This window comes from Selaginella moellendorffii, unplaced genomic scaffold, assembly GCF_000143415.4.
Source record: "Selaginella moellendorffii unplaced genomic scaffold, v1.0 SELMOscaffold_48, whole genome shotgun sequence".
In the NCBI taxonomy this organism is placed as follows: domain Eukaryota; kingdom Viridiplantae; phylum Streptophyta; class Lycopodiopsida; order Selaginellales; family Selaginellaceae; genus Selaginella; species Selaginella moellendorffii.
The window spans coordinates 1,072,417-1,094,059 of NW_003314309.1; the positions used below are offsets into that span (position 1 = coordinate 1,072,417).

Here is a 21,643-nt window from a genome sequence, read left to right on the forward strand (position 1 = left end):
TCAAAATGGTTAAAACAGGATTTTAGGGTTCTTGCGAGAATGGAGGCGCTCAAGGCGTATGTCAAGGGCCCGGCCTCGCTCCAAGGCGATAGTAGCGGCGTCTCCACGGCGCTCGTCACTGTCTCGCATTCTAATCTCAAGAACTACTCCAACGAGCTGCGCCTGGATCTACATGTAAGTCGCGCGCGAATGGATTGATGTTTGATCCCTGGCAAAATATTTTTCTAGAGCACTGTGGAATCCCTAAAAGAGAGGCTTGGGCGACAATGTGGGACATCGCCGAGCTACATGCTGCTCCAGCTCTTCGATGGAGACAACCACAAAGTCTGTGACATGGCCGAGGGATTTCGCCCAGTTGGATTCTATTCTCCTCACGACGGGTAAGATGATCTTAGCGTGATTTCTTTTCATTCTTTTTTCCTTTCTTGCTCATGAAACGTATCAGGTTTTTGTAAGGTATCGCGTCCACATTGTCGATTTGGATCCCGGCTCTGTTACTGCTGGTGGGTGGCTGGAAGATGTCTCGAGAGTGGAAAAGTTCACGATCTCGGACGATGCGTACAACAAACGCGATGGTATGTGTTTCCCGCATCTCGCATTTCCTTTGTGACTTATCAAGTTTTCTATCCTCTTATCTATCCTTGACAGATACTTTCAGGAAGTTTAAAGAGAAAAAGCTCGCGGAAGGTGCTTCACGGTCTGCTGCTACTGCGCAACAAGAGGTTCATCTTTGCGACGTTCCTTCTCTTTGTTTTTTTCCTTAAAAATCGTGACGTGCCCAGATAACGGATGATTTTATGGCCGATCTAGCCGCAAGCATCAAAGTGAGTGAGACCCTTGTCGTTTCTCCGGTTTAAATGCTTCCCTGCCAGGATGCTAAAATGGGGTACAGGTTGGTGATCGATGCGAGATTGTTGCGGGCCAAAAGAGAGGCGAGGTGATGTACGTTGGTAGAGTGGAGGGCCTTCCCGCTGGGTTTTGGATTGGAATTCAATGCGATGAACCAGTTGGCAAGCACGATGGCATGTAAGTATGCGAGGTTTTTTCCTCGCCTAGCTCTCCTGTTCTTGGTTTTAAGAGATGTCACGATCTCTTTCTTTATTTCTTTTTCTTTGCAGGGTGAAAGGCAAGCGCTACTTCACTTGTCCAAACGGTCACGGTGTCATGCTTCGACCGGACAAGCTTAAGGTGAGCTGCGCTTTGCTTATCTTGGCGTGAAGCTGGGACCGTTATCTAATGAAATTCCTTCCCAGGTGGGAGACTATCCCGAGATTGATCCGTTTGAAGCCGAGCTTGACGAAATTTAAGCAAGTTTTCTATCTTTCGAAAAACAAATACCAAAAAGTTTGTACGTCTCGCTCAAGGAAACAGAGGTTGCTGCAACAGTCCGGTACTCTCTGGAAAGCCCATCATAAGATTGAGGTTTTGCACAGCTTGGCCAGACGCGCCTTTGACGAGATTATCAATCTGCCAAGAGAAAAGGAAAGTGTTTTTTCTTCCATTCCACGTAGATGTGTTTGGACTTACCACAGAGATGATGATAGCTCTTGCAGAGATCCTGTCTTCAAAGACATTGATGAAGCAGTAGTTTGATCCTCGAGCGTGGCGAGTGTGTGGGACGATTCCCTCGCCGAGAACTTTGACAAACTCCTCGCTCTGGTATGTTTCCACCAGGTGCTTTCGCAAATCTCTGGCGCTCACGCCAGCTTTTAGCTTCACATAAATGGTCGATTGCATGCCTCGGCTCTGTTGCATTGAAACCGCGACGATAACATAAGAGGAAGGAGACGTAAGTTTCTTTACCATTGGCATCAAATGTGGTGTGAAGCTGACTTTGAGCTTGGAGCCAGCTGCTTGTGCCAGGCCCTGCTCGATCTCTGGCACTGCAAAACAAATCAAAACGTGAGCTTTTCTTACGTGAAACGAGGAACGTGGCTTTTTACCATGGCGGTGCCTGGTGACACCGTAAGCGTGCAGGCCTTCTGCGACTTCTGTGTAGAGATTTGCTTCCTTCGCAGAGCGGCCTGGGTGAAAAAGAAAGATATTTTACTCGTGAAGAAGCTTAAAAATATTTACCTGCGCCGCTCACTCCAGATTTTGCATCGATGATGATATCGTCTGGTTCTATAAGTTGGCTCTGTGTGGAAAGTTACGTAGTTTTGAGTGATTTTTGAAAGTGAGTACCTTGAGGAGTGGGACGAGAGGAATTTGCACAGATGTTGGATAGCAACCTGGATTTGCAACCAAGCGGGCTTGTTTGATTTCTTCTCGGTGGATTTCCGTTAGCCCGTAGACTGCTGTTTCCTAGAATAAAAGGAAAAAAAAAAAGAAAAAAACGAAAAAGATCGTGAAACTTGATGCCGATTCAAAGTGGGATTTTACTTGCAATTCTGGAGCGCGATGCGGGCCGCCATACCACTCCTCGTATTCTTTTATGTCTGCCAAGCGAAAGTCCTACACAGACAGACACACGGAAAACTTCAGAGATGTTTTCTTCTTTAGTTTTTCTTGGATGACTTACAGCCGAGAGATCGACGACTTTCAATCTCTTGGGAAGAGCTGCGATGATTTCCTGTTTTCTTGGAGGAACAAAATCATTAAAAGTTCTCTAACAAAAGTGGCAAACTTTACCTGAGTTGTTCCATGCGGGAGGCAGCAGAAAACGGCCTCGACGTCGGAGAAATTCGCGTCTTTCACGGCCACCATATCAGGCAAGCTCTGAAAGAAAGAATTAAAGAAAAAAAACAACAATTAAGAGAGAGAGAGAGAGAGAGAGAGAGAGAGAGAGAGAAAAATTGCGATGGCTCTCACCTGAGAGATAACCAAGTGCGGGAAAACCGTAGCGAGCGATTGACCCGCCTTGCGATCCGCGGTCATGAGCTTCACATTGAAAAAAGGATGCGTTGCCAACAATCGTATCACCTATGATCCCGAGAACAACCAAAGTTTCTTCAACCAAAAGCAAAAGAAAGAAAAAACCATACCTCTGATCCAGTGTAGCCACTCGCTCCAAGCACTCCCACCGGAATCCTCTCTTCTCCCTGCCGCTGCTTCAGTCCAGACGGATCAATCTCCTCCTTGACCTTGGTCACCGATGCTCTGATCGCCGAGAACTTGGAGTGGCAGGAGTCACTAGGTTTCGCGCTCCAGGCCTGTGGAATTCAGCAAACGCATGATCAATGAGAATGTGGAAGAGGTAAGGCCTCAACCTCGCGTGGCGATGGAACTAGAGAGCCGGCGCCAAAGGATCGTGTCACAAATCCAGCCGCCATAGCCACGAAGAACTAGCGAGAGAGAGAGAGAGAGAGAGAGAGAGAACCACGTTTATCACAACGTCAGCTCTTATTAAACCAAAAAGGAAAGAAAACGAAGCAATGGTTGCAAACCACGCTCGATTTTTCTCTTCTTTTACCACGCCTATATTGTAAATAATAGAATGCATGGCGAGTTCTTCGTCTTACGCTCCGGCTCTCGGTCTGGATCCACACAGGCGCTTTCGGATCTGTTGCAAAATCTCGTTAGATAGATTTTCCATCGGAAAGGAGAAACTCTTTGCTTACTTCTGGGAGGTTTTGCTTGTGAACGATTTCGAGGCGAGAGTCCAGAGTGTTGTCACACACGATCTTGCCGTCCTTGGTTGCGAGAACTATCCCTCCGGCGCTGCAAAGACATGGAAGTTATTCTTGATCCTTTGGAAGAAATGAAAGAGATGGATCTACCAGGAGAGGCCGTCGGCTTGGCGAGAGGGGAGGAACTTTCGATTGTCCACCATGACTTCCGAGAGCTGCAGCTTGGTCTTGGACGTGTACTCGTCTTTCGCGGAGTCGACGACAGACTCGACGAGATGACGGTCGGATTCTCGGCAGCGAATTTGCACGGCAGGCTCCTTCAATCTTATCAGGGCCTGAGTTGAAAGGAAAGAAACGAGAAAAGCTCTTTGCTACTGATCGACAAACTGGGAAGACTTACCTGGACGATGAGGTCTTTGAGAAGCTGCTTATAAGCTCCTTGGTTGTTTGATGTGTTTTGGAGCTGCTTCATGGCAGCGTCCTTCATCTCACGGACGAGATCGTCCTGCGCTTGCAGGATTTTCAAGCGCGACGCATTGAGCTGCGTGGAGTACTCGCTACAAAACAGCGAAAATCAAGCTTTTAAGCTGTCCGAAAGGAGGATAACGAGACAAAAAGCGAAGACAAAGAAGGATGGAACTCACATCTTTCGACGAACCTCGATTTGTTTCTCCTTGCGCTCGTATTCTTGGCGGACTTTCTTCTTCTCGGCCTCCACGATTTGCAGCTTCTCAATGTTAAACTCCTGGAAATCCAATGTCAGCTCCACCGAAGGAAAGAACCCATCCATCCATCTATCAATTTATTCCAAGTCTACAAAGAAGAGGAGGAGAAGAAAACCTTACCTCTTCTGCGGAGACCGAGATCTCGTTGGCTTTCTCCTCGGCTTCCTGGCGGATGAATCTCACCATCTGCGCGACCTGCTTGGCGACCTCGGCATCGTTCATCGTGGACGGCGCACCCGGGGATTTCGATCAGATCCAAGCGCCTTGGGACTGGAATCGCGAGAAGAGAGCAATCCAGCAATCCATTCCAATCCAATCCAATCCTAGCGTCTTACCTGCAGTGCTCCTCCTCTTTCTCCCTGCTGAGGCAATAAATTAGGGTTCTTGGTAAGAAATATCTTTGCTCATTGCAAGCTCTCTCCATGGCGCGTCTTGGAGCTGTGTTCTTCGATCTGGACGACACGCTGGTGCTCACTCACGCCGCGACCAAGATCGCCAACGACGCTGTCAAGGCCGTGCTCGCGAATCGAGCGCCGTCGTCCAATGCCGACGAGGTGGTGAGCGCGTTTCTCGAGGGTTTCAGCTCCAGCCCCTGGGATCCAGTCGGTCAGGTAATTCTAGCTTGGCGATTTAGCTACATTGCTGTGGATTTTATTTGTGGATTCCCCAGGTCGATGTTACGGAGTGGCGAGCGCGAATCTGGCACGTTGCTCTCCAGAAATGGAGCGTCCAAGACATAGAACTAGCCAGAGTGAGTCCATTGCTCCAAGTTGTTAGTTTACTACCTCCATCCTTTCGCTTTTTTTCTAGGATTTGCAAGCTTGCTTCGACCGGGAGAGAATGCTTGCGTTCCAGTGGGCCGAAGGTGTCGAAGCGGTAAGGAGATTTCTAGTTTTTCTTCTCTTTCTCTCGTTATGACTTTCGAGCTTTAGAAGAGCAGCTTGTGCGGGAGTTGCAAAATCAAGGCTTGAAAGTCGGGCTCATCACGAATGGACACACTGTGGTAAGCTTGTTCTTTCCTGGGAATCTTCACATGATAAAAGTTCTTGCAAGGTCCAAAGAGCGAAGCTGGAAGCGTGCAAAGCTCAAGAACTCTTCAACGTTATTCTCGTGGGTGGAGGTGAGGCCCTTCGTTTTTCTCTAACTCGGTGATAACTTTCGTGCAGAGGAGCCCCGAGAAAAGCCATACAAGGAGATTTTTCTCAAGGCTTGCGAGCTTGCCGGGTGTGATCCGCGAGAATCTGTCATGGTTGGAGACAATCTCTCGACAGACATTCAGGTGGTGTGATAAACAGTACGCGTTTTGGTGCTAACTTTGATGCATCAGGGGGGTCTAAACGCTGGATTTCTCGCAACAATCTGGGTGAACTTACACGGCCATCCACCATCAAGCTCGATCCATCCGAGCTATACAATCTCTAGCATTGCGGAGCTACCTTGCGTGCTCAAGGAAATCCAGAGGAAGTACACCAATTAAGAAATCCATGGTATGGACCGATTTTCTTATATTCACGTATCAAACTTTCCATCTATCCAGAGCTAAAATGACAGTTAATCATCGACCAAAATTTGGAGTTTGACTGGGCGATTGAGCAAGCTCTCGAACGCAGCCTCGAGAGCCGCGGCGTGCTCGTGCTGCTGGAACTTTCTAACGAACAGAGGAGACGATCCTATCGTCACGATTGCCGGCTGCGAGGTCTGTGAGATCGACACGAGTGATCCCTGCCAAAGAAGAACAAACCAACAAGTGAATCAATGAATCGTCTAAGTTCGCGGCAAGTACCTTTTGTGTCGCGAGAGCCAAGGTTGCTGGAGAGCTTTGAAGCACCGTGGACACTTGCTGCCATAGCTGCTCTAGATCTTCTCCTGGAGCTTGAGCGGGCTCCTTCGTCTTTGAATCTCTCGAGTTCTTCGTCTTGACTTTCGTAAAGCTCATGATCTTGTGCCAGAGATTTGTCCCTTGATCCGCATCCTCGTTTCCAGCTTCCTCACCACAGCTGCTGCTGCGCGCATTCTTCTCCAGAAGCTTGCCGGCCCTCCTGCGAATCCACTCCGGATAATCCCCGCTCTGGAAACCATCCGGCGGAGGAGCCAAGCCGGGAAACAATGCATGCGACGAAGAGAAGTGACACGCTGTAGCGTTCGCAAGCTCGGTGTGAAAGTTCTCGTAGTAGTCTTCCATGGCGAGTAGAGCTCTTGCGTTTACGTGGTTTGCCAGGTACTCCATCACTGCTCTCAACAAGGCTGCCTCGGTCTCTTGGAAGCCAGTTCTCAGCCGAAAGTCATCCAGAAGAACGAGCGAACTGCTTGTGACTTTGTCCAGGACCTTTCTTCCATCGGGCCAGTCGACGCTGTAGATTCCGTCCGCAATGGATAGTCGAGCTTCTTTAGCCGGTACAAAGCTGCCGATCTGTGCCAGCACCTGGATGAGAGCTACTTGTTGTAAGTAGCACGTCTTGCCACTGCCTCTGGGACCGGTGACGATGAGCAAGTCGGGCCTGTCTTCTACCTTCTTCGAACGACCGCGTCTCGGCTGGTAGCCCAGCGAGCACGAAGTCGGCTGGAAGTCTTTACGTATTTCAACCAGTGGATGTCTACCATCCACTATAGTGATTTGTCGTCCATCTGGTACTAGCTCTGGCTTGCTGAAATCCCTTGCTGCAGCGATTTCTGCATGAAACAAAACAAAGGTCGGCAATGGCGTCGTTTTGGAAAAGACATACCAGCGAAGTTGCAAAGGACGTCCAGTGCAGCCAATGCACTACTCGTTTCTTGTAGCGTCAGCAGCGAGTCTGTAACTTTCTTTCTCAGACTCTCCACAAGGTCCGAACGCTCAGAGATTGTATCGCTCGCTTCGAAACCAATGTCAGCATCAGTTGCGGAACTCCTTGCCACCTTCAGCAGAAAATACAAACGTAAGGTTCAAGCTCTTAGGCAGCCAAACGGTCAGTGTAGATCATTCAACATTCTATCAAAAGCCGGGACAAACCTGAATCTCTTCGGCCAGTTTCTCGGCAAAAGCTTGATGGCGAATAACAGCCGAAAAATAATCATTTCCTGGAAATTCTTCAAGTATCTGAGAAATCCTGGGTAGCATCAACAGCGAGTCTGCCAAAGCAATAAGCTCGTCCCTGGAAAGCAGCTTGATCAGTACATTAGAAAGATGTTGCAGAGACCCACCAAGAAAGGGTGGACTGTCGTGCAATACTTCCCGAAAGGTTGGCAACATCCACCATGGTCGAGAGACAGGAACGCAATGCTTCACGAACAGGACTATTTTTTAGGAGAACCTGAGGAGCTATTTAGTTGGATAAAAATCATAAGAGTCATTGCTACTGACCTCCACGGCATTTTGGCGTAAAAGAATCGATTCAAGACTTCTTAAAGGGTGTAACATCCATTGCCTCAGTAAACGAGTACCCATACTAGTTTTAGTTTCGTCCATTGCCCAAAGAAGGGACGCGGTCTCAGTTCTTTTACCTTCGACTAGCTGGAAATCACAATGATGAACAAGAACAGAATAGAGCTATTTAGTACCTCTAAGTAGCTTCTTACGCCTTCATCAAGACGAAGATAATCTTCGGTTTTATACAAAAGTAATTGCCGAAGGGAAAGCTCGTCAAGTGCAAACGCTTGTATTTGCTGAACGTATCTGAGCACGAAAGTGTCACATACACTCCACTATAAAACTCGCGATATAACTTAAGCATGCACCTTAGTAAGGCCCTGGCCGCAGAGTCAGTTAAAGACCACTGCTGAATTGCATCGACAGTTTTTTCTCCGATGTATGGAAGTAAAAGCTGCACAATAGAAAAATGTCTCATCGTTTACAAAACTATAAAGACCTTACAGTATCATTTGAAATGGGAGAAAACTCTGACGAATCGCGTGCTACTACGCATACTTCTTCTAAATATGGTCTAATCGCCTGTGATGAGAAAAAACACAAAGATATATCATGAAGGCAAATTCAAGATCAACAAACTCACTTGCGAGTTAAATATGGCCTCTCTTGGTTTTAGTCGACCCAGCTCGTCCATCAAAGCGGCCAAACCTTCAGATTGTGTAGCACAAAAATCTCCTGCAATAAAGACGTAAGAAAGATACAAATATCATCATTTCAACCAACAGTACCGGTCGCTAAATCACAAAATGCTAGCCCCCAAGAAGAATCAGCGGACACGTTAACTGCGACCAAATAATTATTATGTGTCTCGTCTATAATCCCTTCATCGAGAAGCATTCCTGGCGTCAAAACGCAGATAGATTCTTGGACCTCATCACCAACCTATAACCATTTCCAAAACAGATATCAGCTTTGTATGCCTACAAAAAGCTTGCACGTACCTTTACAACGCTTATTCCTCTATCGAACAAAATTTTTGTATACACATAAAATTTACACGCTGGAAACCTCGTAACTGGAACTTCGATCTGCGTTTTACATCATCATCGTAAATCAGAGACGGTAAACGTAGCAAGCAACGTACCTCGCCATCTTCGACTGTGCTTTGCCGAATCTTGCACGTTCTAGACAAAGAGATTGCATCTTCAAAAAGAGCCTGTAGCGTCATGTGCATAAAGAAAGCTCTCAGAGTGCGGAATGTAATACCTCGTAAAAGTCACCAGCTTTTAAGAGGTGAATAAAGCTTGGTCTCTTTCTTTTTGCCTCGACATAGTTCGCAAGAGCAGGGCTCAAAACTGTAGAATCCACAGATCCGGTATCCAGAAATGTCCTGCTCGACTGCTGCTCCATCTCAACCCTGACCCCTTCCACATCTTCTTCTAATACCATCTCTTCCTCCACTTCATCAACCGTGATTTCCAGTTCCAAATCCTCCCAAGGAACGTTAAGCCTATCCTCCTTTGTCAGCTCCTGTGTAGCTGATGAATCCGTCACTAACTCCCCTCTATCCATATCTCGGAAAAGCTTGGAGCTGGCGTATACTTCGTCAGCGGTGAAGGCCTTTTCTAAAAACTCACTGGCCGGAAGCTGAAGTTCGGATACTATTGCCTCCAGCACCGAAGCAAGCATATTCACATCTGCCATGGCGCGATGTGCACGCTCTGTGGAATGCAGACCATATGCTTCATGTAAAACAGAAAGTTTCAAAGACCGCCAGTTATATCCTGTAGTACGGTTATGAGACGCGAGAAATGGTATTTATAAACACGTACCGAATTTTTTCTTCGTTTCCCGAGCCAGAGGCATGGAATCTAAAAAGAGCCACCACTCAGGAACTTGTATCCCGCAACTCTGAAACTCTTTAAGAAGAAATGGAACGTCAAACCTCTTCCCGTTGTGCGCGACAAGGATAACAGGCTCATCACCCTTTCGACGGCTTTCTACAAACTGAATAATGGACGGGCCAACCTCTTTCCAGCTGCGAGGGAAAAAGAAAGAAAAGATAATGAAGTACGAACACAAAAGTAGTTTTCTTACCTGGGAACATGAGGCTTGTTCACCATCTGATTCGTTATTCCTGTAACAGCTGTTATAAGGTAAGGAACAGTCCGGCCGGGATTCACTAGAGCAGAAATGGTACTGCGATCACCCCCAGCAAGATCACGAGCTGCAAACTCTATAATGCGATCACCAGCAGCTCTAAAACCTGTTGTCTCGAGGTCGAAAACGATGATCGTCATCTTTGGAGCAGGAATTTCTGAAGTAATGCTGCTGTCACTTGTGCTGCTAGCCAAAATCTCTTCTTTGCTCCGTAGCAGTACCTCACTTTCCTGTGACGATGCCCCACTTTGCTCCAGGCCTGTTCGCTCCAAGACGCTCGAAGAAACCTTTAGCTCCATCCCATTGTCAGTTTGAAATCTTACGCTTTCTCCAAGATCTTTGGAGACTTTGGATGTGGAGGTTTCGATCTCGGAGCTCCCGATCTCTTCCTCCTCACGTAAAGCTTGATCGGGACTCGAGGATGCCCACGTTGAAAATCTAGAGCGCAAGAACTGGAGCTTGATGTCTCGCAACGATGTCCTTGACAAGTAACGAGGATGAGGCTTGACGATAAAACACCTGAATGGCCCGATCGATCGACTGGAAATCACTGGAAACGGCAAAAATTTACCTGGAAGAACAGCACGAACACGAAGAAGGAACAATTCGCCCGACGAAGAGCCTTGCTCCTGCGAATTCGTGCTTGAGGAGTCCATAGCACGCAATGCCGGACTCCATATTCTCCACGATCTTCCTGACGATGCCGGGGCTCATATTCGCAGCTCACGGGCACTCACCGAGGAGAATCGCTGCCCGCATTGCAATTCTTCCTCACATAAACCCTAAAACTTGCTCCAACCCTAACCCACGCTATCCGCTGATGTGTCGTAGTCACAGTGACGTGGCCTGTCCACTGTGGACGCCACGTCAGGTCTTCTTCCGCCTGTTCTTCTTCCACATTCTTTTAGGACCTGGAGGGAAGGGCGCGCCCTGGAGCTCTGGCATAGCGCTAGGGTTTGTGGAAGCGCGCGTGGATAGCGGCATCTTGGCGCGCTTTGGAGGAGCGAAATCTTTCTGCGCGAGCTATGGGGTGAGTGAGCTCAGACTAGAATTCCTGCATTGCGCATCCACCGGGTGTGAGATTTTCGGCAAGATCAGGCTAGATCCAGGCGATCTATGGCGGAAGAATTGGTCCTAGAATGTAGACTTCAGTGCTTAGTTTTGCGTTATTGGAGACTTACCTATAAGAATGTGTGATGTGATGTTCTTAGGAGTCAAGAGATGCTACTCCAGAGGTACCGGCGTGACAGGAGGGAACTTCTCTCGTTCATTCTATCGGCTAGCATTTTCCGCAAGGTGGTCATGCCTCCCGGAGCTGTCACTCTTGACGATATTGATCTAGAGCAAGTTAGCATTGATTATATCCTGGAATGCGCGAAGAAAGGTGAGGTTGAATGCTTTTGCTTTTCTAAAAGATAGCTTTTCTGATAGGTGGAATTCTCGAGCTTTCGGAGGCGATTAAAAAGTTTCACGATGATGCTCACATTCCAGCGGTGGTATGTTCTGGTGACGTGCTGCTAATTCACACTAAAAGTTTTCTGGTTCTACAGGCAAATTCTTTAAAGGGTGACATCTATTATCTCGTTACAGATCCGCAAGTTTCAGGTCCACCTCCTATGCGCTCGGTCCCTGCGCCTGCGGCATTGAGTCCACCAGTCGCAAAATCATCGCTATCCAAGTCTATATCTATACAGTCAACTCCATCGCAGCAAATCTCCGTTGATGACGAGATTGATGATTTTGAAGATGACAATGAGGTGACGGGGGAGCTGTCAAGAAGAAAGCTAAATGACGCGAGTGACCTCGTTTTGAAACTTCCTCCCTTTGCTACTGGTATGTCGTGTTACTTTTTAGATTTTACTACTAAAGCTCCATTTCTCAGGTTTATCCGAGGATGATTTGCGTGAGACTGCTTACGAAGTTCTTCTTGCATCAGTTGGTGCGACAGCGTATGTTTCACAGTTGATATGTTATCTAAGCGTTAATACTGGCTGGAACAGGGGTCTTGTTGCACCGCCCAAGGAAAAGAAAGAGGAAAAGAAAATGAAGCTCGTGAGGAAGTTTACCAGGAGTAAGTCCGAAAAGCACAAACCCGAGCCAACAAAGGCACAGGGGCTTGCTGGTTTACTGGAACTAATGCGTACACAGCTGGAGGTTTTTCTTTTGTTTTCATTTATTACAGCTACGGACATTTTATTTCTCTGTTTTCAGATTTCTGAGGCTTCCGACAAAAGGACAAGAGAAGCCTTGCTGCATTCTTCCGCTGGGAGGGTGGGCAAAAGAATGGACACTTTACTCATTCCACTTGAACTGCTTTGCGGTATTTCGAGAGCAGATTTCACGGAGAAGAAAGTTCATCTACGCTGGCAAAGAAGACAGGTAAATGTAAGTTAAACTTGTTTTTCAGCTGACATAGTTTGTTACAGCTAAATCTTCTAGAGGAAGGCCTTGTCAATTTTCCTGCTGTAAGTTTAGAGCACAATGATCGCCAAGCTGGCGAGTTGAGAACATTAATAGCTAAGATAGAGGAAGCAGAGGTAAAAAAAAAAGGGCTCGTTTTTATGTCTGAAAACTGTTTCTTTGTTGCTTGTAGACATTACCATCCCCCGCGGGTCCAGCACAACATGCCGAGGCTTTGAAAGCGCTAAGAGGTGTTTCATTAGCGTTGGCAGAAAGAGCTAGCAGAGGGGATCAGATTGGGGAAGTTTGTCATTGGGCTGATGGCTATCATCTAAACGTTCGAATCTACGAAAGGTTGCTCAGCAGTACGTTTGATATTCTGGATGAAGGACAGCTAATCGAGGTAATTTCACAGGCTCTAGTTGAAATTATTACGATATGGTTTTGCAGGAGGCAGACGAGATCCTTGAGCTTCTCAAATCTACATGGAAGATATTAGGAATCACTCAAACTGTGCATAACACCTGTTATACATGGGTCCTTTTCCGCCAGGTAACCATTTTTTCCACATTGTACGTCAACTTGGATACTACATGTGTGTATATTTAGTTTGTCATCACTGATGAAGTCTCGCTTTTACAACATGCTGCACAACAAATGAAAAGAATAGCATCTGATAGTCAACGCAGCGCACAAGAAAGAGCGTATATGAAGAGCTTGCGGTCTACCATTGTTTTGAATGGCACGTCCCAAGATCTTTCTTTTGTTCAATCTATAGTCGAGCCTATCAAGACTTGGGTAGAGAAGCGGCTTAACGATTACCACCTGCATTTTTCCGAGGTACTTACATGACATTTTCTTTGTTATAGCCATGACATTTTGATGCAGGACGCAGCGAAAATGGAACAGTTTATTACGTTGGTTATGATCGCTGGAAGGTTAATAGCAGAAGAGGACGAAAAGACCGAAGTAAGCGTTTGATAGAGATAAATTCGGAGGTTTGATTTTTCTTTGTTCAGATAACGAGAATGACGTCGGCAGCAAATCAAGCAGCTATTGCTAAACAGGCAGAGGAGTATATTTGGTCCTCAGTAAAACTCGCTTATGAGAGGGTATGTCATGATTTATTCCTCCAGGTGATACTACTTACAGTTTTTATAGGCTTTGGAAGGTGTGGATGCTAAATCTGAAGCAGAGCACGATCATCCTCTGGCTTTGCTCGCGGAAGATGTGGAAGCTCTTGCCAGGAAAGATGCTTCAACCTTTGCCCCCATTTTGTCTCGTTGGCAACCGCAAGCCAAAGCTATCACTGGCTCTCTCTTGCATACGCTGTACTACAAAGAACTGGTACCTGATTTGGTTTTCATTCATCTTTCATTTCTAAGTAACCTGTTTCTACCTAGAAACCATTTCTAGACGGTGTATCTCACTTGACAGATGACGTTGCGTCTGTTCTTCCTGCTGCTGATAGCCTGGATCGCTACTTGACCGAACTTGTTGGAGCTGTTGATGATGGTAACAACGTTTATCGCCAGCAAATGACTTTTTATGAGGTGAGTAGACAACCCTTTCTAATTGCGATGCGGATAACTTTTGTTGTTCGAAGGTGGAAAATCTGTCAGCAACTCTTATCATGCGTTGGGTAAACGCTCAACTGAGCAGATTGTCTGACTGGGTTGATCGTACTGTTCGTCAAGAGGTACAAACATTGTATTTTTTATAATCATGACATGTAGCCTGTAGAAATGGGAGCCCTTGTCCATGCAAAAGCGGCAGGGGGAATCAGTCGTTGAGGTTTTTCGCATTATAGACGAGGTTTGTTGTCGTTGTTTTCAATTCTGCTTCTAACCTTTTTAGTGCAGACCGTTGAGCAATTTTTTGGTTTGAAGCTTCCAATGAAAATTTCTCTTTTGAAAGGTCTAACAAACGGCTTAGACAATGCACTACAGTTGTACTGCAATAAGATTGTCGGTCAGCTAGGTACGTGGATATTGCTTGTATGTTTCTATTTATTTCTGTCAATGCAGGCACCAAAGCTGATTTAATTCCTCCTCCACCAAGTTTGACACGTTATGGTAAAGACACTTCTTTGAAAATGTTTTCGAAAAAGAGGTTCGTGGATCCTGGCCTACCGGATGATAGGAGAGGGGACGATATTAGACTTCTCACAACGTCCAGGCTATGTGTTCGTCTTAATTCCATTTACGTGAGTTTGTTTCATGAACTAATGGTTCCCATGGACTGAGTATTTTTACCTTTGTAGTATATACTCAATCAAGTGGACGTTCTAGAAGACAACATCCGAGATCGATGGCGTTCTGGAAAATCAACTATAAAACCAAAAACTGAGGCAAATGGAAGTGAGTATATTTATCATGTATTTCCCCGTTACTTACATATTTGCAGGAAACGGAGATGTAAGAGTGAGGCCTCTTGACGAAATCTCGTCTTCATTTGATGGTTCTCGAAAGGCAGCAAATGCAGCAATTGACAAGATATGTGAATTCACAGGTATGAATTCTCTGTGCTTTTTTCCAACCAGAGACTTAACGCTCTTTTAGGAACAAAATTGATTTTCTGGGATATGCGAGACCCATTCATCGATGGGTTGTATAAAGGAGGCGTTACGGAGGCACGGATGGAACAAGTTGTTAACAACCTTGATCCCGTAAGAACGTTCAAACGTGCTCCACTGTGCGGTTTTTAACTCGATCTTAATATTTCCAGATTCTGGGACAAATTGTTGAAATGGTGGTAGAAGCGTTGAGAGACAGACTTGTGTTGGGCCTTTTGCAAGCTGCAATCGTAAGAAACTCCTACGAGGTTTTGATTCTCACCACAATGGCTTTGCAGGAAGGTCTTATCCGTGTGCTTCTTGATGGTGGCCCTTCGCGTGCATTTTCCCATAATGACGTGGATATGCTGGAGCACGATCTTAGAGTGTTGAAGGTTTGTAGGATTCACCGTGTCCTCGCTCATGCAAGCCTTGTGATGTTTCTGCTAGAATTTCTTCATTGCCGAAGGGGAAGGTCTTCAGAGGGGAGTTGTCGAAAATGCTGCTGCCCCTGCACAACAGATTATCGAGCTATATCGACTTGAGGTGCACATCTTTTTTGCTCATGTCGTGATCAAATTTGTTGCGTTGCGGCAGACATATGTGTTAATCGAGAACTTTCGTAAAGCAAGCGACCGGATGGCAAGCGGTACCAGCGTCCAGCGGACGGGGATTCGAGCTGCAAGCGACGCAGACACACTGCTTAGAATACTTTGCCACCGCATGGACGACGACGCCTCACAGTTTCTCAAGAGACAGTACAAGTTGCCAAAGTCAACGGCGTGATCACTTCACCCCAGCCAAATTTTCTCCGTTAGAGAATGTGAGTGTTTTTATCTCGCAAATGTATACTTTTTACTCGAAATCAAAACGTTTGTTTGTGCAGCTTCTCCTTCATCTTCTCATTCGCATTGTTGTGGATAGCATCACATATGGAGTCGAGTTCTTGAAACCAGCCTCGAGAACGTATCTAGCTGCTTTACTCGTATCACTGTGACTCTTCGAGGCCAGAAGCAAGCAGTTCCAATCCAGACAAACGGCATACTCCAGGCAAGCTCTCGAGCATTCTCCAGATGCCCAGATCGGGCAAGTATGTCGATCATACAGCTAAAGTGGTGCCTGTTTTGAGTCAGATCATGGTCACCAGTCACGGACGCGGAAACTCCAGGCCAGCTTCTAAGTCTCCAAGATGGCTGCAGCCAAGCAGGGCGCAAGTGAAAGAGGTATCGTTGGGCCTCACGCCCTCAACTTCCATGGCCTTCAAGAGCTCGATGCACTCTCCCGAGTGTCCATTTTGGGCGTACGTCGTCAGCATCTCAGTGCCCAGTGCTTACTCCGGCATCTCCACAATACCCGGCCTGGGCACCGTCGCTCGCCCAGGGTACAGAGGATACGATGACCAGTGCCTTCCTTCTATGGGCAGATAGTCGTTTACTTGAGGAACAAGACCTCGGAGAGCTTGTTGAGGCAGATGATGTCTACGCATTTGGCAATGGCTACGTCCTATTCAAGGGCGAGGAGACGGGGGAAGATGGTACACCAGGAGATCCTGCAGATGAACTGGTGGATAACCATGGCTGGCCTTACGGTGCTTCTATTCCCTAGAGCACGTTCTGTGCCCTCTTTCCAACACACTGGCCGGATCTACAAACGTTTGATATGAGGACTGCAGAAGGTCGCTTGGGAATCTTCATCACTTGCCTGAAGGTCTACAACCTGGAATTAATCTGTCAATGTTCAAGTTCGAGTGTGCTGCCTATGTGGAGCATGACTCGACCGAGTGGGAAAACTTTGGAATTCTACTTGGACAAAATGGTGAAGACGTACCCGAATGATATCAAGGCAACGAGTGTGTGTTCCATGTACGCTTTGATCCCGTTTGTTGAGAAGGCTTTATATGCGAACCAAGAAAAGCACCACATTGTCTTTCAAAGTGGGCATGATGTAAGGCCGTGCTCAAGGAAAGAGTTACTTGATTGCCTTGCTGCAGGCCTTGGCCTTGGCTTTATAGCAAGAACATCATGCACAAGGATCTGTGTTGAGATCCACCCAGATCTCATGGCAGGAATCACTGATATATTCCATGGAAGAGAAATACAAAGGTGGTGAAATGGAGGTGGAGTGGCCGAAGTTTATGAGTCCAAGAAAAAATTGATGTTTATATCAGCACTTTTAGCAAAGCATAGTCCTCTTGTTGCAAAGTCCTAACGACTTTGTTAACAACTTCTTTTCGTTCTCAAAGCTGCTTTTCATGTACTGCCAAATACGCCTCCAGTTGTTCTCATATCTAGAACTCACTGCTTGCTTCTTATGTATCACTTTGTGTGCCTTGCATACAGAAGCTCATGGACAGGCTCTATACTCTTGCTCAATGGCTATCACGAAGCAAGACAATTGCCTTGCAGCCTCTCTCCAAGCAGTGAGACACGACGGATTTACAAGCGATTATACGAAATTACTTTTTTCTCTGGTACAACATTCATAACTCTTCTCTCACGTGTAAAGCAAATCTTCTGGACTTATATCGTCATCGTCCTTCAAGCACGTCTACTTCAATGAAATAAGGTAAGTTTCTTCTAGATGAAATGTCATTTCTTTGCCATGAACATGCAAACTCTCCAGTAATTCGTGCGCCGCCTCCAACATGCACATCACCAAGCTGGGCCTCTGGCTTCAAACAGCACTAGATGGCCAGGTTGCAAGTCCGTCCAACTCGTTCCTAGGCAACGTTGAAATCCTCTGCCGCAAGAAAGGCCGCGAGCTTGCCAGCGCAGCTCTCCAAAGTAGAATCAGGTTCGCCTATGTTCTTTGGGATCAAACGTTTGCAACGCTTCTCTTTGGCAAAGTGCTATGGATCCAGTACACAGGTCTGGGGATGACAGTGCCGGTCGTGTTCGTCCACATTCCTCTCAAGCTGGACGCCACTGCCACGAGAAGCTGACTGGTCAAAGAGTTTCTGATCCGGCAGAAGTACTACGTCGAGATCAGCGTCACCTAGCGCTTCACCACTCTCCCGTCCAGACAGTTTCATCGTGAATCAGTTCCAGCAAGAGGCAAACGAGAAGAAAATCAAGCGACTCTCCACCATGCCTACAACGGAAAGCTGGGCCTGTGCTACGAGATGAGAAGCTCCCTTGCGCCGTTGTGCGTGGAACTCGATCAAGGCCAAGGCATCGGGGAAGCTATCCGCGTCCAGCCACAACAGGCGGTAGAGAGACTCAGACAAACGAACCACTACATACGGCACCTCATCTTCGTCCTTGAATACGTCGCTCACCTCCTTGTTGACGAGCTCCTTGCAATCCTCCACGGCGTCCCGGCTCAGCTCAAACTCGTACATCCCAAGCCCTGGGATCTGGCCAGCAGGATTGAAATGCGGTGAACAAACAGGTGGAAAGATCGTGATTCAAGGACGAGAGAGCCATCAAAATCTCTAGAACTAGTGCTAAGGTAGCGATTGCATGTTTTTTGGGAAGCGCCCAGTGAGACCACTACAAACAACGCATAACTCCAGCTACACACGTCATTTCTATAATGGTAACTTGGAATCCATGGAAGAAGCGAACTTTCGAGGAGAAGACGAAGACTATGATTTTCTTCATTCTTTGAAGGAAAAGAAGAGGTGATTTTCAAGCTCCAGAGTATTGGAAAACTAAAGAGAGAAGAAAAAAAGCCTTTGGGGTCCAAGGAGAGGAAAACTTAAACCCAAGCTCTTCGGCTCCAAGGTAAAAGTCCATGGCACGGCGTTCCTGCTGGACCGTTCCAATAACTCCATGGCTACCATTCCCAGGAGCTAGTGATGTTATGGAATCCTCTAATGTGACTCTCTCCCGAGGATCTGGCTCGAGTGGACAAGGAGTACCTGGAAGCCAAGAAATTCCCTTATCCAGTCCTTGATGGCATCCGTTATGTGTGTAAAATTCTTGTTCTGGTTTGGCATTTTCTTACTTTCTTTTTTCTTTCCAGACTCTAGCGTTTCTGGGGCATCTTGCACTGAAGCTCACTGAAACTCTGATCATAGAGATGCCTGACAGGCCAAGGCTGTTCAGCGATATGTCACCGAGGGCAGATGCATTGCAGCTCCGGAGGGACAAATGGAGACATGATTCTGATCCGCGTCACTACTGCCGATGTGAATGGTGTCTGGAAGCAGAAGAAGAAGAAGAAGAAGAAGAATACGCTGTTGTGGTTGATCCTCTGAGGAGCTTATTCATCTTCATTGAAGTATTTTTGCAGACAATCTGGAAATCAACCTTGGACAGCATATGCAAGGGAAATCCAAGCTTCAAGATTTACACCTAACCAAAACCAATGGAGTGTCCTTGAATTTCTCGTGGCTCCAACGTGTCATAGAAGTAAATTGCAGCACTCCACCTTGCTTGTGACAATTCTGCTGAACACCAGATTTAGGTCTTTCTTTTTTCTTTTTCTGTAGTGTAAAAAGCTTAAGCATTGTGAGCCACCATGCTCATTATCCGTCATAATGATAATCTTATGAGATGAAAATACCATCTGGTGGCAATTTGTATGAAAATGTGAATTTAGGTGTTAATCTCTTTTCGAATATTCTACATCAGTAATCTCAAGAACAAATACACGATCCAAGCCCTGAGGACGTGGGTGAGCAAATCATTTTCTCTTTTTCTTCAGGAGTATTGTCTGATTGTACGACACGAATCGTTTCTGTGATGTGTATGGCATTGCGATGAAAATTAATTTTATGACCCGTTAGATGATAGCATTTGTTTAGGGTTCCTGGCGAAGGGTAGAGCGATGAGCAACGGTAAGTCACTCCCGATCGATTGGCGCCCCCGTTGCCAAGATATCTCTCGTCAGAGCAAAGAGGGAATTCCCCCTCGAAGCTGAGAGATTGGATGCCAAGCAGAATAGGGTGATCATGCCTCTGCCCTCGTAGAAGCTTTGTGGTACCTCTATCCTCGTTTTTTTTTTCCAGGGAACTACATTGCGCCTGGAGAGAATCGTCCGTGCGTCCTGATTCTTTACGTGGAGTGCACTCTGTCTGCATGGCCTCTTCCAGCGGGTGACTGGAAGAAATCTCTGGATGGCGCTTTTGGTTTTGCAGTGGATGCGGCAGCGAAACGTTTCAACCTGCGGAAGGAAGATCTGGAGGTCAAAATCAGTGATCCTAGCTACAAGAACTCGAGGCTGAAGCCTGAGGCATGGGCCAGACAGAACTACACCAGGGTTGTTCCCAAGCCACACCAGGGACTGGAGGGCGAAAACACGAGACTCAAAGCTCTGAACTCCAAGTTGATCCTGCAAGTCACCAAACAGAAAGAAGAGATCGAGAACAAGCTTATGAAGGTCAACAAAGAGCAAGCTGAGAAAATCCAGGAGCTGCAGAAGGACTCCAGGGAGAGCCTTAAGGAGGAGAATACCAAACTCATGGAGAGAGTGGCAAAGCTCGCGGAGGAAACTTCGAAGCTGAAGGAGGAACTTACAGACCTGAGTCGTCAGCTTTCAGCCCAGGGCCGTCAACTCTCAGCATTGGAGCAGAGGTTATCTGCATTGCGCATGGTCGAGCGAGTGCTTCTGCAAAAGCTCTGTGAGGCCGCTCGGGAGAAATGCGTGAGGCTTGCGAGAGAAGCAGATGTGGAGATCCCACTCGCAGCCGATGGAAAAACAAATTGGAATGCGTTTTATAACATTCCAGAGTAAGTTTTTCTTTTTCTTTTTTTCTTCTGTCAACTAGTACTTACATGTGACTTTTATTTCTTTCAAAGTCGTGGCATTGTTAAACGATGCAGTGCTCACCGTGGGGCTCGAATATGCCAGATCGATCCCGCGGCGTTTGCATGCCGGTGCGCATCAAGTGGTGGAGTCGGAGGAGGTGTTCCTGGACACAGTGCTGGAGCTGACGCTCAACGAGTTCCGGACCAAAATGGAGAACATTCTGGTGTTCGTCTAGCCAGCAGCTCACGCTTCTCTCCAAGCGGCCTTTAAGGCTGACTCTCCGACTGAGTAAAGGTGTGTCAATTTCAAGCTTACTAAGCATTGAGCTCTTTGTTTCTCGTGTCAGATTTTGCAACGAATCTTTGTTCCTTCGAATTTTCTCCCTTCAATAGCTATCCTTTCGAGTTCTAGAGTGTCTGCTGTCCTTAACATCGGAAGATACGAGTAAGCTGAAGTAAATGTAAAAACTCTTTTGTCGCTAAATCTTCTTGCTCATTTTCTTTGCTTGTCGAGGATCTAACAAATAGAAATAGCAAATGAGTCAAGCAAAAATAGCAAGAGGTGAAAGTTTCCTCGCGTGCTAATGGCTGACTAAGTGCACTGCAGCTCTTTTGAGCCACTTGCAGCATCTACGCAGTGGTAACTGTTACCTAGAACTTCTACTTGTGTTGCTGCTTCTTCCAGTCCTCCATGGCTTTCAAGATTCTTTTTTTGCTGGGGACCTTCAACGCCCACGATTTTCTTTGTCTTTTCAGACTTGGAATCTCTCTCGGGAGGCGTCGAAGGTAGCTGCAAGAGGCCAAATCCCATAGCAATCTTGCCAACCTGCAGTTTCTTCCACGTAAATACAAATAGAGAACAAACCGGAAAATGTAGTTACAGTGGTGCTGCTCTTGTATGCTCGAAAATATGATACAAATGCTTTAAGTCTTTTCTCCAACGCCCGACTCTGCAAACAAACGTGTTTGGATCTTGAGGAGGATCATAGTGGGCTGCGAAGCGTAAGTGAACTTTACCTGAACAATCCAGTTGACACCAGGTTATATCCGCGAGCAGTGCAGAAGAGCACACCGGATGGCAAGGCATTTTTACGGGATTTCTGCAATAGGACCTGCTACTCAGATGAGACATGATGGGATTTTGGGATTGCTAGTCTCCGGGCACGAACTTAGTGCAAGTTCTAATATCATATGAG

General features: G+C 46.7%; 7 protein-coding genes across 9 annotated transcripts; 4 read left to right on the plus strand and 3 right to left on the minus strand.

Annotated features, from left to right (window-relative positions):
• The first annotated feature begins 2 nt into the window (after positions 1-2).
• On the plus strand, positions 3-1,363 carry LOC112350362 (tubulin-folding cofactor B-like). The gene is made up of 8 exons (XM_024686436.1): positions 3-174; positions 229-380; positions 457-575; positions 649-722; positions 783-824; positions 893-1,026; positions 1,119-1,188; positions 1,254-1,363. The coding sequence occupies exons 1-8, from the start codon at positions 40-42 to the stop codon at positions 1,305-1,307; spliced, it is 780 nt and encodes a 259-aa protein (XP_024542204.1). The 5' UTR covers positions 3-39; the 3' UTR covers positions 1,308-1,363.
• LOC9647423 (probable N-acetyl-gamma-glutamyl-phosphate reductase, chloroplastic) lies at positions 1,294-3,327 on the minus strand. The gene is made up of 12 exons (XM_024686435.1): positions 3,210-3,327; positions 2,985-3,152; positions 2,812-2,922; positions 2,632-2,718; positions 2,522-2,572; positions 2,383-2,454; positions 2,185-2,304; positions 2,077-2,137; positions 1,944-2,024; positions 1,804-1,883; positions 1,528-1,746; positions 1,294-1,467 (listed from the first exon to the last, which is right to left on the minus strand). The coding sequence occupies exons 1-12, from the start codon at positions 3,270-3,272 to the stop codon at positions 1,360-1,362; spliced, it is 1,221 nt and encodes a 406-aa protein (XP_024542203.1). The 5' UTR covers positions 3,273-3,327; the 3' UTR covers positions 1,294-1,359.
• LOC9647605 (V-type proton ATPase subunit E) lies at positions 3,324-4,668 on the minus strand. The gene is made up of 7 exons (XM_002981402.2): positions 4,630-4,668; positions 4,415-4,564; positions 4,214-4,314; positions 3,970-4,126; positions 3,720-3,904; positions 3,561-3,660; positions 3,324-3,502 (listed from the first exon to the last, which is right to left on the minus strand). Exons 2-7 carry the CDS (start codon positions 4,514-4,516, stop codon positions 3,458-3,460), a joined length of 690 nt encoding a protein of 229 aa, XP_002981448.1. The 5' UTR covers positions 4,517-4,564; positions 4,630-4,668; the 3' UTR covers positions 3,324-3,457.
• On the plus strand, positions 4,667-5,862 carry LOC9647606 (N-acylneuraminate-9-phosphatase). Its single transcript, XM_002981294.2, has 8 exons — positions 4,667-4,905; positions 4,965-5,045; positions 5,105-5,170; positions 5,235-5,297; positions 5,348-5,414; positions 5,461-5,573; positions 5,622-5,781; positions 5,832-5,862. The coding sequence occupies exons 1-7, from the start codon at positions 4,717-4,719 to the stop codon at positions 5,769-5,771; spliced, it is 729 nt and encodes a 242-aa protein (XP_002981340.2). The 5' UTR covers positions 4,667-4,716; the 3' UTR covers positions 5,772-5,781; positions 5,832-5,862.
• LOC9647424 (DNA mismatch repair protein MutS) lies at positions 5,768-10,585 on the minus strand. The gene is made up of 17 exons (XM_002981403.2): positions 10,372-10,585; positions 9,738-10,319; positions 9,473-9,678; positions 8,907-9,424; positions 8,785-8,856; positions 8,642-8,728; positions 8,429-8,582; positions 8,284-8,375; positions 8,145-8,222; positions 8,009-8,094; positions 7,832-7,946; positions 7,635-7,784; positions 7,475-7,584; positions 7,284-7,425; positions 7,018-7,189; positions 6,078-6,964; positions 5,768-6,016 (listed from the first exon to the last, which is right to left on the minus strand). Exons 1-17 carry the CDS (start codon positions 10,512-10,514, stop codon positions 5,846-5,848), a joined length of 3,765 nt encoding a protein of 1,254 aa, XP_002981449.1. The 5' UTR covers positions 10,515-10,585; the 3' UTR covers positions 5,768-5,845.
• An 86-nt stretch (positions 10,586-10,671) lies between these two features.
• LOC9647607 lies at positions 10,672-15,802 on the plus strand. Of its 2 annotated transcripts, XM_024686433.1 has the most exons (27): positions 10,672-10,830; positions 11,012-11,184; positions 11,232-11,296; positions 11,351-11,633; positions 11,683-11,749; positions 11,801-11,954; positions 12,012-12,179; positions 12,227-12,337; positions 12,394-12,603; positions 12,651-12,752; positions 12,810-13,040; positions 13,089-13,169; positions 13,220-13,312; positions 13,362-13,547; positions 13,604-13,753; positions 13,807-13,899; positions 13,944-14,015; positions 14,063-14,180; positions 14,228-14,406; positions 14,464-14,560; positions 14,607-14,711; positions 14,762-14,868; positions 14,928-15,005; positions 15,054-15,149; positions 15,205-15,300; positions 15,352-15,577; positions 15,641-15,802. In XM_024686433.1, exons 1-26 carry the CDS (start codon positions 10,826-10,828, stop codon positions 15,538-15,540), a joined length of 3,309 nt encoding a protein of 1,102 aa, XP_024542201.1. In that variant the 5' UTR covers positions 10,672-10,825; the 3' UTR covers positions 15,541-15,577; positions 15,641-15,802. The 2 variants fall into 2 exon arrangements, with proteins under 2 accessions (XP_024542201.1, XP_024542200.1); XM_024686432.1 differs by lacking the exon at positions 15,641-15,802 and having other exon boundaries at positions 15,352-15,639.
• Positions 15,803-19,518: 3,716 nt separating this feature from the next.
• LOC9647425 lies at positions 19,519-20,931 on the plus strand. Of its 2 annotated transcripts, XM_024686406.1 has the most exons (4): positions 19,519-19,645; positions 19,709-20,429; positions 20,499-20,742; positions 20,795-20,931. In XM_024686406.1, exons 2-3 carry the CDS (start codon positions 20,074-20,076, stop codon positions 20,716-20,718), a joined length of 576 nt encoding a protein of 191 aa, XP_024542174.1. In that variant the 5' UTR covers positions 19,519-19,645; positions 19,709-20,073; the 3' UTR covers positions 20,719-20,742; positions 20,795-20,931. The 2 variants fall into 2 exon arrangements, with proteins under 2 accessions (XP_024542174.1, XP_024542173.1); XM_024686405.1 differs by having other exon boundaries at positions 19,519-20,429.
• The last annotated feature ends 712 nt before the right edge of the window (positions 20,932-21,643 follow it).